Here is a 15,432-nt window from a genome sequence, read left to right on the forward strand (position 1 = left end):
AGTGATAAAATAGAATCAAAAAAGTGCACAATGCAAACAGTACTTAGGTAATATGGATATAAGTGGAGCAAATCCTTCACCTGCCGTGCGAACCTCTATATAAATACATTTGAAACATAAACGCATATAAATAAAAATAAAAAATATAACATAATCCGCACTTCAGTGCAGTGTAAGAATAAATGTCCTAAGAAATTCTCTTAGGGGTGGTAATAAAGTGTCCAGTGTCAGCAATCCGTGCTCACAAAAATAGTACAGCGCCCATACTGTTACTGTGCAGTAACAGTAAATTACAGGGCCCCTCTTTTCTATGCATGTAGAACGCCTGATGGTGCTATTTCAATATTGGGCCTCTGTATGTGGCCAGGCTGTGAAAAAGTCCCACACATGTCGTATCGCCATACTCAGGAGGAGTAGCAGAATGTATTTTGGGGCGTCATTTGTGGTATACACATGCCATGTGAGAGAAATAACCTATTACAATGAGAATTTTGTGGAAAAAAAAAATCTTCATTTTGCAAAGAATTGTGGGAAAAAAATGATATCAAAAACCTCACAATGCATCTTACTAAATACCTTGGAATGTCTACTTTCCAAAAATGGGGTCATTTGGGGGGTATTTGTACTTTCCTGGCTTGCTCGGGTCACAAGAAATGAGATAGGCCACCAGTACATCAGGTGTGATTATTTTTTTATGATTTGCACCATAGCTTGTAGACTCTCTAACTTTCATACAGACCAAATAATATCCACTAATTTGGGTTATTTTTACCAAAGATATGTAGCAGTATAAATTGTGGCCAAAATTTCTGAAGAAAAATTAATAATTTGCAAAATTTTATCACATAAACTAACAAAAATGTGTTTTTTTTCAAAATTTTCGGTCTTTTTTCATTTATAGTGCAAAAAATAAAAAACCCAGAGGTGATCAAATACCACCAAAAGAAAGCTCTATTTGTATGAAAAAAAGGACAAAAAAATTCATTTGGGTACAGTATTACATGACTGAGTAATTGTCATTCAAAGTGTGACAGCATTGAAAGCTGAAAATTGGTCTGGGCAGGAGGGGGGTTTAAGTGCCCAGTTGTCAAGTGGTTAATACTATCCTCAGTGCCAGGCTAAGGCACATTGAAATGATCCTTTTGTTTCTTCCATATGGGATATTGTGGTGGAGAGGAGGTCATATTACAGAGGACTCATCTGGGTATATAGGGTCTCCAATCCAGGATTTCCCAAAAGCGCATTAGACCATCTTTTTAAATAAAGAGGTCATATCCATCTGGTGAGCAGCTTTCAATTTGGAGTACATTGGGTGGATTCAATATATTCGGTGATGGAATTCTCTTTTGCTTTCGAGACACATCATTGGAATTTTGGACTTTAAAAACATAATTTGATTAATGTTTTTTTCACCATTAATATGTATATATATGGTTTTTTTTTGATATTGCAATTTATGTATCTTTTCACTTTGTGTTTGTATGATACAAGAAAATATTGCACTTTAATGCATGTATTCACTTTAATTTATGTTATATAGGAAATATAATATAATTATTTTAATGCCCCCCTATCATCCAATTTTGTTTCACTTGCACAGTGCTATATAGGTTCACTGTTTTTTTGGGGAGCAGTTTTTACACACCCATATGCAGATTGTTGTCGTCACCTGCCAACCATATGCAGCTTGTCACCGTCACCTGCCAACCATATGCAGCTTGTCACCGTCACTTGCCACTGTCACCTGCCACCCATATGTAAACTTCAACATGCGGGTGGGTGGTGAGAGATGACGTAACTATCTCTCATGGTTGCAGCTCTGTCAAGAGCAGCCTTCGCAGCCCTGCTGTAGGGGCAGAACAGCGGTGATGCGAGGCGGGCAGTGAGAGATGATGTCATCTTTCTGCTGCCCGCCACATTGCTGACAGATTGGCAGAGACTGCAGCGAGCACCGTGTGGGGACAGGGGGAGGAGGTCTGACCAATATCGGTAATATTGGTACGTTTCTGACCTATACCGATAATTTGAAAAATGTGAATATCGGCCCCGCCGATAATTGGTAGACCCCTACTTACATATATGTCCATTGGTGTTAAGATCCACCCTGTTTTCATTTTGTAAACTGTACTGCAAATCTAAACACCACTGGCAGTGTGGATCCATAGTTCTTATGACCGGTCTCTACTGCCCCCCTCCCCCAATGTTATGTCATCTTAGGGGCGACCAGCATTGCCTTGCAAGAGCTCAGCTGACAGCGCTAAGGCTGGGTGCGAGGGCATAGAGGGCAGCTGTGTTGGCATGTTCCATTGATGTCACAAACAAGATAGTGTCACATTACTATGTTCTGACAGTGATTTGACAGAAGGATGAAGAGGGGGCTTACCAGGAATCTCTCTGGTTATATATTTGGCATTTAAAACAACAAAAAAAGAAAATAGAGAATAAATGAAAAAATAATGATGAATTGCCTATATCACCTATAATAATGTGCAGCGTCTGGGGGTGGGGGCTGATATAACACACTGGACTCTATGTTTGTGCTTTAAAAATTTGCTAAAACTTTTTAAATAAATGGTGCAAAGATGAATATCAATCTTCCTCCTTAAAAAAGTGTTAATGGTGCAAACAAAGTCCCCAAATTAGGGCAAGGATGAATATCAATCTTCCTTCCTATAAAATGCATATGCAGTGTCCCCAAGTGCAGAAATAATCCACATTGTCACCAACAGTGCACTGCATTACCACCTCTGCAATGCACTCACCAGATAGATGAAATGTATAAGCAAATACACATCCAATTCATATTTTGCCCAATGTTCATCAGACTCCAACAGCTCAGGTGCTGGTGATCCTTTCTCTGCATATAAAGCTCACACCATGGAGCCCATACAGAAAAAGTATATAGTGTAGTATTTTACTAAAATATGACCAATAGTACATAAAATAAGCAATCCACATGGAAAGTATATAAAAATGCAATAAACTCACTCCAGAGGCCACCAATCCAACTTGTGGTGTGACGTCGGCCCATACAGGCCCCACCCAACATGTTTTGTGCGCACGCACGTCCCCAGGGGACCCCCTGAGCTCTCACTCATATTATTATGTACCTGTTTTTAAATAAATTCTTAAAAAATCAGTTCAAGCATGAAAAAAAAAATCACACCATTTTGGTGAAATAAAATAGCTAGACAACAAATTCTTGAATTTTTTTTTATTTTGTTTTTTTACAGTTTGCAGTGATAGCTTATTAGTTACAGTGTTAATGATGCAAATATTTGCTAGGCATGACATTACAGAGTACAGAATATAACTCTTAGCATATGGACTTCATTATTATTATTGCCTAAATGAAATTCAGCAACAACAACCTTTTTCTTTCAAGTATAAGTATGAATTAAGAAAGGAGTCCTATTCTGGTACCTAGTTTAGTAAAGAATAAGTTACATCTTAATGTCATAATGAAATAAACGAGAGAAACATTGTATCATGCACCGTGTGCATTGACCACCTTGACTAGAATAGATCATGCATGGTAAACAATGTATTTCAAAAATCTTTTTTTTTTTTTTTTTTGCCATCAACCAATCCACATGGAATGATAACCAGTATTTGATACTCACTATTCTTAAATGTGGTAAGGAAGCCATTTTTATACTAATGGACGTATTCTCTACAGAGTCTTAAGAGCTTCATTTCAAAAGGTCTCGCTCCCCCCAGCTGCAAACTTGACTTTCTCTCATATGTTTGCCAATCACATACGTGCAAGTCCTCCCCTTTACTAATTTTTTTTGCTGATTGGTTGTCGCTGCTGATTGACAACCTTGTGAGCAAGTTTGAAAAAAAAAAAAAACAAAGAAACAAAAACTATATGAAGGCATTATATCCATAATTAAGCACCCAAGGGAGAACGTGTATCTGCTAAAAGAAGCCACTTAGGTGGATATAAATAAATCTAGATACAAGTGTATGGAGAAAGCTTTAATGAGGTTGGCAGGAGGAATTCTTTGTCAAAATGTAAGTATCAAAGCTTTTAAAATATGCAGTTCAAGCGATGCTCGCATTAAACACATTAGGTTGGTTTATTAAAGGAAAATGAATTAATGTTAATTTAGCAAGAAGAATTTTCCCCACATTCACCAAGCTAAGTAAAAATTCCCCTACAAAATGAAAATTTACTTTGTAGTTTATCCTCAATTCTTTTTGCAAATTGATACCAATACATTTGGTAGTTTTATCCCAACGCCATTTTAACACTAAACATATTGTATATTAACTTCTGTTTAAATATCTTCTATATCAAAACTCTTGGCATTTAAAGTTGGCCATACACACAGATTTTTTTTTTTTGCTAAACATGGATGGGCAAATCTCCATCTGTGGCTATCACCGGCTGTCAAAAAACCCGTACAGTGCCTGCATCTGGCTGGATGCAAGTGCTGTTTGGCTAACCGTTTTCTGCCCGGCTCCTTAAACTTTGCAATTAAAGGATGTCAAGCAGGAAAGGTACCAGCCAGAGCCACCCATGGATCACATTTTGGCCAGCCCATCAGGAACTGGTCAAAATTTGGTCTGTGTATGGATAGCTTAATGCCTGGTACACACATACAATTTTTTTTCCGTTCAACCTAGCGGGCTGAATGAAAAAAAATCCGAGGAGCTCACTGTACTGTGTGATGTCAGTACACCGATCTCCCCAACTGAGCTGTTGTGTGCTGACAGGGAGACTGCCCCCCCTCCCTCCCGCCAGAACACACCAGACATTGACTGTTAGCGCTAACCGGTTGCTGGTCTTCTAACATGCTCGTTCCACAGAAGCCGGACATTAGGCCAGCTTCTGTCGGACAGGTTACTGAACACACTGGCCGAATGTCGCCCGGTTTGTGTTTACCAGCCTTCTTATAAAGTTGATAATGTCACACATAAAGAAGCTAGATTTGTCTAGTATGGCAGTCTTTATTTTCTTTTTCTTAAATGTTAATGTAACTTTGTATAGGGGGACCTAAACGTCAATGTGCTGGATTTCTATGGCACTAAAACATGCAGTTCATGGAAAAACCAATGGCACGTGTGGGTTCATCCGGGGATTAATTCTTTGACCCCCCCCCCCCATTTGATGTTCTGGTTGCACACATGTAATCTATAAATTTGAGATCATTTACTAAAGTGCTTTCTTGGAAACCAATGTCATTTAGCATTTACCTGTCTAGTGAAAGGCAGAAGGTGAAACCAAATGTCTGACTGGTTGTTTTGGTCTAGAGCAAATTTTGCATATAAAAGGAGGGGAGTCAGTGGTCCTGTTACATTCCATCTCAAATGCAGTAGCTATCAATTATGCTAGCCATACTCTACTAGATTTCTTGTAGATACAAACAAACAAATCAACAATCTCCTACGCTTGGACGTGGTTTTTCAGATATAGCAGACACTTATTCCAACACTCCTATCCTGGCTTCCTCGGATATGCCACGCTTTGCTGCCCTCTCAAGACCGGGGTCGTCTGGAGAAACTGCAACCATAAAACAAACAAGAAGGCGCACCAGCCTAGTAAATTATCCTCAAAACATTTATCAGCATAAGACTTCCAGCCTAAAACCTCTAGTACGTCACATATCTCAGATCGACAATGTAGTTCTAAACGGCTAATGCGTTTCACGGGACCTTGCCCAACTCTGAGGAAGACGTAAAGTCCTTCGAAAAGTGTTAGCCATTTGGACCTACATTGTCCCTCTGAGATATGTGACACACTGGAGGTTTTAGGATGGAAGCCTGTTTGTCAAGCTTGTACTTTTGTTGGTTTGTGAGTATATGACTTATCTTTTTTACACTAATAACGGTTTTGAGGGTAATGCCCTAGGCTGGTGTGCCCACTTGTTTTATGGTACTAGATTTCCCCATGACTATGCTCTGTGGGCGGAGTGAAATGCATTGGGGCGTGGCCTGGTTGGAGTCTAGGCTGAGGCTGTCATACACCTTCTTACGGGGGTTATGCAGAGATGTGAGACTTCCAGAACTTTTCCATTAGATGTCTGGAGCTGGGACCAGCTCTGTCCTTTTCTGCACTCCAAGCGGTTGCTACATAAGAGGATCTGGTGGAGCCTTGGGCGGCACCTGAACATTTAGTTTGGGACACTAGATTTCTCATGATCAGCACTCGGGGCTGGAGGAATGAATACAGAAATCTCCCCTGCTTGCTATTGTATTTAGACAGCTGTGACACCCGCAGCTAGCTGACTACTCAAACGTTGACTGCATCTGGTAGGAATGAATCACTGTTCCGTAGAAAATTTTCCAACTGACTCGGTCAATTTTTACGTTGTCTTCTATTGAGCCAGGTGGTGCCACCTAAGACTCAAGTTTTAGCAAATTCAGTGGGAATCAAACAAAATTCGAGCTTACTATGGCTAGCTTTAGTGTCCTCAAAAAAAGGAAAGGAGAACTGGGAATTGATTAAACTACTTTACACCTCTGAAAATAGATTTAAAAGCATATAGATTTTTTCTTATAATTATATTTAGAGCAAGATGGACATACAGTAATTGAGACACTGAAATCGCATGAAAACAGAGGGAAATGTATTTACCTTGCATCTACTTTTCTAGCTACCACGCTGTACATCGGTGCGAGGACTGTATTTACATGGATGGGATGCACAGGTTTTCCATTCATCCCATGCAGGCAATCCCAATAATGTTAGTTGGGAAGCAGTAGCTGCTTGGACAGAGACACTGCTCTCATTCTGTCTGACATCTATGCGGGTGCATGTCCCTGAACGCTCACCTTCTGCATTTGGGGCCATGCACCCTCAACTGATGTCAAATTGAGAACAGTGGCTGTGTCCATGCAGCTGCTGAGTTCCACTTGGCATCAATAGGACTGGCCTGCATGGGGATGAACACCTGCACATCCCTGTGTGAGTAAAAACAGCCCTCACTTGGGTGTACATTGTTAGATCTCCACACCTTTTGTTGCATCTCTCTGAACTTAAAGCAGAACTAAACCTAACTTTTATAAAACTGCAGACAGCTCTTTATTGCAAATGAGGCATGCTATGTCGCTTCTGCATTATTACACACTTACCTGCCTGTTTGCAGTTTTCTATTGAATGTACACTGAGATGCACAAGCTTAGCTCAATGTACATTCCCAGAACACTCTGGTTGGGCCGAAATGCCTGACTGCCATGCCCATGTTCAGGATGGGGTCATCCTCTGCCAGCCAATCAAGAGGATCAAAACTCGGGACCAGGGAGAAGATGATAGTGGCCACCAAGGGATGTAAGCACTGCATTACTAGAAGGTGGAGGTAACTATATTGGAGAATTTAGTTTGGCTTCAAGCTCCTGGGTTTGCAAACCCGATGCATCCATTATGTGGGGGGAGGTTCAGTCTTCCAGTTTATTTTATATTTTTTTTTTTATAGTAAAAAGAGAATGCAACGTTGTAGCAGAAGACATTATACCCTAAAGTGGGCAGGGAGAAACTCAGAAAGTATGGCAATAATATCAATGGAATGTCAGTGTATGGCTGAACCTCCAAGCCTCTACCTATAACCAGGGTCAATTTAGATATCATGCTGTTCCAACGACACACATAAGATGATGCCTATATGTACAAGATCTACCCCCTGTGGCATATGAGAATTTTAGTAAAACTACTACTTTTCAGCGGTTCATAACAACAAAATGAGAAAGGAGAGATAATTTTATATTCCTTCAACTGCAGTCTTCAGAATCTCCTCAATATTCCCAGCACTCCATACATTTTATTTATGAATTTAGCCACAACTGTTCAGGAAAACAAAATGAGGAAAACAGTTTCTAAATTCTGAGGCTTGGTTCTGCACCCCATACCCTGCTGGCCTAGGTAGTAGCCTATCAGTGACTTTATGTTAAATACACTCCTGTCTATTATACTTTACATTTAAATGTAAAATAATTTGATAACAGGCATTTTTATAATAGATCTCTAGAATCAGAAATATGGAATATCTGTGCCAGGTAGTACAGGTTACAGTGTGCACTATGTGATCCTTAAAGAGAACTCACCAACATGGACGCCTACCAATAGGTTATCTATTTAAGTGTTGCAAGCTCTCACCATTTTGTGTTTTATTGCAGTGCTCTAATCAGTTTAAACGCAGACAGTAAATGCAGTGGACAGGTGAAGTCTACACCACATTACCCAGTATAATACTGGGTAATGTGGTGAAATCGCATGAAAACAGAGGGAAATGTATTTACCTTGCATCTACTTTTCTAGCTACCACGCTGTACATCGGTGCGAGGACTGTATTTACATGGATGGGATGCACAGGTTTTCCATTCATCCCATGCAGGCAATCCCAATAATGTTAGTTGGGAAGCAGTAGCTGCTTGGACAGAGACACTGCTCTCATTCTGTCTGACATCTATGCGGGTGCATGTCCCTGAACGCTCACCTTCTGCATTTGGGGCCATGCACCCTCAACTGATGTCAAATTGAGAACAGTGGCTGTGTCCATGCAGCTGCTGAGTTCCACTTGGCATCAATAGGACTGGCCTGCATGGGGATGAACACCTGCACATCCCTGTGTGAGTAAAAACAGCCCTCACTTGGGTGTACATTGTTAGATCTCCACACCTTTTGTTGCATCTCTCTGAACTTAAAGCAGAACTAAACCTAACTTTTATAAAACTGCAGACAGCTCTTTATTGCAAATGAGGCATGCTATGTCGCTTCTGCATTATTACACACTTACCTGCCTGTTTGCAGTTTTCTATTGAATGTACACTGAGATGCACAAGCTTAGCTCAATGTACATTCCCAGAACACTCTGGTTGGGCCGAAATGCCTGACTGCCATGCCCATGTTCAGGATGGGGTCATCCTCTGCCAGCCAATCAAGAGGATCAAAACTCGGGACCAGGGAGAAGATGATAGTGGCCACCAAGGGATGTAAGCACTGCATTACTAGAAGGTGGAGGTAACTATATTGGAGAATTTAGTTTGGCTTCAAGCTCCTGGGTTTGCAAACCCGATGCATCCATTATGTGGGGGGAGGTTCAGTCTTCCAGTTTTTTTTATATTTTTTTTTTTATAGTAAAAAGAGAATGCAACGTTGTAGCAGAAGACATTATACCCTAAAGTGGGCAGGGAGAAACTCAGAAAGTATGGCAATAATATCAATGGAATGTCAGTGTATGGCTGAACCTCCAAGCCTCTACCTATAACCAGGGTCAATTTAGATATCATGCTGTTCCAACGACACACATAAGATGATGCCTATATGTACAAGATCTACCCCCTGTGGCATATGAGAATTTTAGTAAAACTACTACTTTTCAGCGGTTCATAACAACAAAATGAGAAAGGAGAGATAATTTTATATTCCTTCAACTGCAGTCTTCAGAATCTCCTCAATATTCCCAGCACTCCATACATTTTATTTATGAATTTAGCCACAACTGTTCAGGAAAACAAAATGAGGAAAACAGTTTCTAAATTCTGAGGCTTGGTTCTGCACCCCATACCCTGCTGGCCTAGGTAGTAGCCTATCAGTGACTTTATGTTAAATACACTCCTGTCTATTATACTTTACATTTAAATGTAAAATAATTTGATAACAGGCATTTTTATAATAGATCTCTAGAATCAGAAATATGGAATATCTGTGCCAGGTAGTACAGGTTACAGTGTGCACTATGTGATCCTTAAAGAGAACTCACCAACATGGACGCCTACCAATAGGTTATCTATTTAAGTGTTGCAAGCTCTCACCATTTTGTGTTTTATTGCAGTGCTCTAATCAGTTTAAACGCAGACAGTAAATGCAGTGGACAGGTGAAGTCTACACCACATTACCCAGTATAATAGTGTCCTTACATGCACTTACATGTCATGCTTTTTTCGGTAGTACAGCCTCTTTTTCTGCATGCTGATCAGTAGCAGTGAGTGATGCACATACAAGGAATACTGTATCCACCCTTTCATCTTAACGCAATTACCATTAGTGAATTAATGGACCCACTAAAAAGCCTCCTCTTTTCAGGGGTATAAATAAATAAAAAGCACTGAATAACAATATGTAATACAGCAAAAAAACACCAATAACAGAGTAAACATCTTTATAACCATCAGCTGCAAAAAAAAAATAAAAAATACTGTTTTGAACCGAAACACTCAAATAGACTTAAAAAATGCCAGGAAAGACTATACATAACCTTTTAACAATATATTACGAGAACCAATTTGTTCTTTAAGGCTTCTATTATTTTTTTTAATATATTTTATTTATTTTATTTAAAAACAACAATTTTTATCAGTAATCCATATGTGCTTAAGGTGCCTGTTCCTTGTTTCCAGAGATAAGGAATCCAGCCTATTCTGTGGCTTACCCTAATAAACAGATCACATTGGACTGTAAACATACTCGATAATAAAGAGATGAATATTTTATTGTGTAGTGCCGAATACGGATATCGTAACATTAGAGCAACACAAAAACACAGCAGCACATTTTATATGCATAGTAAACCACGGTGCTAACAAATAAACATCATCTACATTACATGTAAAGCTGATTTCTTTATCGTCTAATACTTTTATAGAATTGTTCTTTTAACATAAATAATGATGTGGTCTGGCTATTGTTACAAGTGTACACAGGTATTAATTCACCTATAGTGATGAAATGACCGATTACCATATAGTCTACCACAAGAACGTGTAGCTTCCTTTCTGCTTCCAGTGAATCACGGAATTACACTAAGAAAATGTAATTAAATACATTACATGTAACCTGTGTCTATCTCCTATTAGGACGGGAATGGCTATTTTAGGAACATAACTGGTGACCCAGAATGGCGTTTTATTATCAAGGCAAATTACCTAAACAATAGGCTTTAAGGACAATTTCACTGTATGCGTACCAACTGACATCTTTCTATCAGTCTCTTGTACATGATATACAAAATGCAGAAGATGTACAAGTCATGTATTTAGAGATGCAGTGGTGGACTCCATAATGCTTTAATTGCAGCTTACATGTCTGGGTGATTCACATCCAAAATGATATGAGGCAGTGTGGCTTTCTTTACACACGAGCGATGAATCCTAGGCTGAGACTACCTGGGATCTGAATGGTTTCTAAAGCCAGAGATGATGGGTTAAAGGGGAAGGTGACAGGGAATATGTGCTTGGCATCCATTAGCAGCTGAGGAGCGTCTTTCCGGTCCCTTAGACGCAACTGTGGGAAAATAGACAAAATCATTTTAGATCAAAGTATTTCACAATTTTACTGGTTATACACATTCAGAGTAGGCACAGTCCTGTGACTTCAAATGGAACGAAAGTCCCAGATTTAAAGACTGCAAGCAGACAGTGCTTTTGTTGCAGAAGAGGTAAGGAAGGTCTTTTCTGCAATATAATAAACCTACCTGCCTGTCTGCAATCTTCTTTAGCATGCACCCAAGCAGGGCCACTGATAAGGGGGGACCACCAGCCCTGGTGTAGGGGGCCCCATTACATAGGGGGGCCCCACACAGGGAGGGGGATTAGTGACAGATGACAATTGTGTTTCTTTTCCTCCAGTAGATGAAAGCTGCTCTCCTCTCCTTTCCCTGCTGCCAGCTTTTATCTGCTAAGAAAGAGACAGTCATCCTTCACTAATCCCCCTCCCTGTGTGGGCCCCCTCCTCTCAGCACTGATTTTTAAGGTTATTTCTGCTCCTGAGTTTATCTCTCTAACTTAGGCTCCATGCACACTGATTTAAAATTCACTGCTTCTACAGGAGTTTTGTGTTCTGTCTGTAGAAGCAGCTCAATGTTATCCTATGTGTCCATGCACATTAGGACGTTTACAGGCGTATTTTGAGCTCAGCGTTTAGAGGCAGGAAAAAAAAAAAAACCTTCCGGTTTGCGTCTCTGATTGGAGATTACTGGCAGAAAAAAACGTAAAACTCTCCTAAACTCGTCTAAACTTTGTACAAAAAGTGGGTCTTCTGGGTGAATTGGAGTTTTTTTTAAGCCCAGTGTGCATAGAGCCTTAGGCCCCTTTCACACTGGGGCAGTGGGGGCGTCGGCGGTACAACAGCGCTATTTTTAGCGCTGCTGTACCGTCGTTCTTGTAGCGGTATTCGGCCGAAAAAGGGTTAAATCCGTATTACCGCGGTATAGCCGCGCTGTCCCATTGATTTCAATGGGCAGGAGCGGTTTAGGAGCGGTGAATACACCGCTCCTTCCCCGCTCCAAAGAAGCGGCTCGCAGGACTTTTTTTACCATCTTGCGAGCGCACCGCTTCAGTGTGAAAGCCCTCGGGCTTTCACACTGAACAAACAGCGGAGGCTGTTTAGGGGCGGTTTTCAGGCGGTATTTTTAGCGCAATACCGCCTGAAAACCGCTCCAGTGTGAAAGGGGCCTAACTTTGTTTCTCTCCCTCTGATCCCGCAGCCTGTATTTTTTTCATCTCGTCTTCATTTTTATTTATTAACTCAGTTTTATCTTTTAGATTTAGCAGGAATTCTATGAGTTATGTTGTATTTGTAAGGGCTAATAGTTTTATTTTATTTTTAGCGAAATATAGCTTTAATATTTTCTTGGGGGGCCCTGTCAGGTAGTCTGTATGGGGCCCTGCAATTTCTATCAGCAGCCCTGCACCCAAGCACAGCTCAGTTTACATTCCGACACAACATCTGTGTGCCAGGATGACTGAACTTCTGCACATGTGCAGGAGTGATATCATCCCACGACAGCCAATGAAGACGACCACAGCCTGTCACATGGAGGAAGCAGGGTAAAAGATGCCGGCAAGGGATGTTGGACCACTAAAGTGGTTGTAAAGGCTCTAGGTGTTTTACCTTCATGCATTCTATGCATGAAGGTAAAAAACCTTCTGTGTGCATCACCTCAGCCCCCCCTAATACTTACCTAAGCCCGATCTCGATTCAGCCCTGTGCACAAGGCCCAAGGCTCTCCCAGGTATCTCCCTTCTGATTGGCTGAGATGCGGCAGCAGGAGTCATTGGCTCCTGCTGCTGTCAATCACAGCTAGTGAGGCGGGAGCAGGGTGGGGCTGATCCACGCTTTCTGTCTTATGGACGCAGAGAGCCGGCTCGGAAAGGAGCATGCACCAGTGCCCCCACAGCAAGCAGCTTGCTATGGGGGAATTCAGCAATGGGGAGGGACCCAGAGCTCCGGCCGGGAACCTCAGAAAAGAAGGTTTGTGCTGCTCTATGCAAAACAACTACACAGAGCAGCTAAGTATAACATGTTTGTTATTTTTATTATAATTTTTTTTTCCTTTACAAACACTTTAAAGCTGAGTTCACACTTGATTCTGATGCAGCTGACAGCACGGGACCGCTGTGCAATTTTTGCCAAAATTCAGACCTGAAACGGAGCCAATGATGCACAGGACCACTGTGCAATTCGCTCCGTACTTCCCCTGGAGCTGTATAAACCAGGTTCCATTGAGAGCCAGGCACACTCTCCTGTCATGCGCGTGAACCAAGCCTAAAGGAGAGGCAAGTACTGGGACTTTAGTTAAGCCCCTTACACACTATCAGATTTTCTGCTAATTTTTTTCTTCAGATTTACCAAAACCATGTAGTGCAAGGGCCTGCCTGATTGCATACAAATTGAAACTCCTAAGGTTTGTCCTCATATTATATGGTTTTGGTAAATCTGAAAGAAAAAAATCAGCAGAAAATCTGATAGTGTGTATGGGGCTTAACGCTTTAAGTTGACCATACACTGGTAAAAATCTTGTTTTAGGAACACTTGTTCAATTTTCTAATCGTTCGTGGGTCAAACCAATTTACTTTTTGACTATAGCGATGAAAAAATTTGAAACAGGGTGGAAAATGTTTCTTTAAAAATGTAATTTCTAACAGTGTACGTGGTTTCTGTATGGGGAAAGTCCACTTATTCCAAAATCAAATGTTAAAAGCAAACAAAATTTTGAAGTACTTTCTAACCACATAAATCAACTCATTAACCACTTCCAGACCGGCGCACGCCAATGTACGTTGGCAGAATGGCAAGGCTGGGCAAATGGGCGTACAGGTAAGTCCCTTAAAATTTGGCGCCGTGCCATCGCGTGCACGCCGCCGGCGGGAGCTCCGTGAGTCGGGTCGCGGGTCCCGCGGACTCGATCGCTGCGGGGATACCCGCAATCGCCTCACAGAGAGGACGAACGGGGAGATGCTGATGTAAACAGCATCTCCCCGTTCTGCCTAGTGACAGTGTCACTGATCTCTGCTCCCTGTCATCGGGAGCAGAGATCAATGACGTGTCACAGCTAGCCCATCCCCCCTACAGTTAGAAACACTCCCTAGTACTGACTTAACCCCTCCCCGCCCCCTAGTGGTTAACCCTTTCACTGCCAGTGTCATTTACACAGGAATCAGTGCATTTTTATAGCACCGATTGCTGTATAAATGACAATGGTCCCAAAAATGTGTCAAAAATGTCCGATGTGTCCGCCATAATGTCGCAGTCACGATAAAAATCGCTGATCACCGCCATTACTAGTAAAAAAAAAAAATATTAATAAAAATGCCATAAAACTATCCCCTATCTTGTAAACACTATAACTTTTGCGCAAACCAATCAATAAACGCTTATTGCGATTTCTTTTACCAAAAATATGTAGAAGAATACGGATCGGCCTAAACTGAGGAAAAAATTTTTTTTAATATATTTTTGGGGAATATTTATTCTAGTTAAATGTAAAAAATAATGCGTTTTTTTTTCAAAATTGACACTCTTATTTTGTTCATAGCGCAAAAAATAATAAAAAAAAAAAAAATCGCAGAGGTGATCAAATACCACCAAAAGAAAGCCCTATTTGTGGGGAAAAAAAGACGTCAATTTTGTTTGGGAGCAACGTCGCAGGACCGCGCAATTGTCAGTTAAAGCGAGGCAGTGCCGAATCGCAAAAAAGTGCTCTGGTCAGGAAGGGGGTAAAATCTTCCAGGGCTGAAGCGGCTAGATGTAGTGATAAATTTCATTAGAATGTTCATACGAATATTCCTACGAACATTCCATCCTACATACTAGTGTATGGCCAGCTTAAAAAGGTTGTTAAAGTAAAATGTTTTTTTACCTTAAAGTGGCTGTAAAGGCACAAGGTTTTTTACCTTCATGCATTCTATTCATGAAGGTAAAAAAAAACTTCTGTGTGCAGCCTGCCCTCCCCAGCACATACCTGAGCCCCCTCTCGATCCAGCGATGCCTTGCCTCTCTGGGGACTCACACTTCTGATTGGCTTTTAGGCATTGGCTCCCGCTGCTATCAATAACAGTAAGCCAATCAGGAGAAGGAGGGGCGGGGTCGAGCCACGGCTCTGTGTGTAAATGGACACACAGATCCACGGATCAAGAGTGCGCCAGCTTGGATGCCCCCAGAGCAAGCTACCTGCTCTGGGGGCACCCGGCAGGAGGGAGGAGCCAGGAGCA

The 15,432-nt window shown here is 41.2% G+C and overlaps 1 protein-coding gene across 8 annotated transcripts in view; it reads right to left on the minus strand.

Annotated features, from left to right (window-relative positions):
- Positions 1 to 10,415: 10,415 nt before the first annotated feature.
- Positions 10,416 to 15,432, minus strand: part of MYO5A (myosin VA) — a 290,881-nt gene continuing 285,864 nt past the window's right edge. For all 8 annotated transcript variants that reach the window (XM_073618728.1, XM_073618727.1, XM_073618732.1 and 5 more), the window contains one exon: positions 10,416 to 11,224. In XM_073618728.1, coding sequence (XP_073474829.1) covers positions 11,072 to 11,224 — 153 coding nt within the window. In that variant the 3' untranslated portion in view covers positions 10,416 to 11,071. The remainder of the gene's footprint in view (positions 11,225 to 15,432) is intronic.

Source organism: Aquarana catesbeiana, linkage group LG03, assembly GCF_042186555.1.
Source record: "Aquarana catesbeiana isolate 2022-GZ linkage group LG03, ASM4218655v1, whole genome shotgun sequence".
In the NCBI taxonomy this organism is placed as follows: Eukaryota; Metazoa; Chordata; class Amphibia; order Anura; family Ranidae; genus Aquarana; species Aquarana catesbeiana.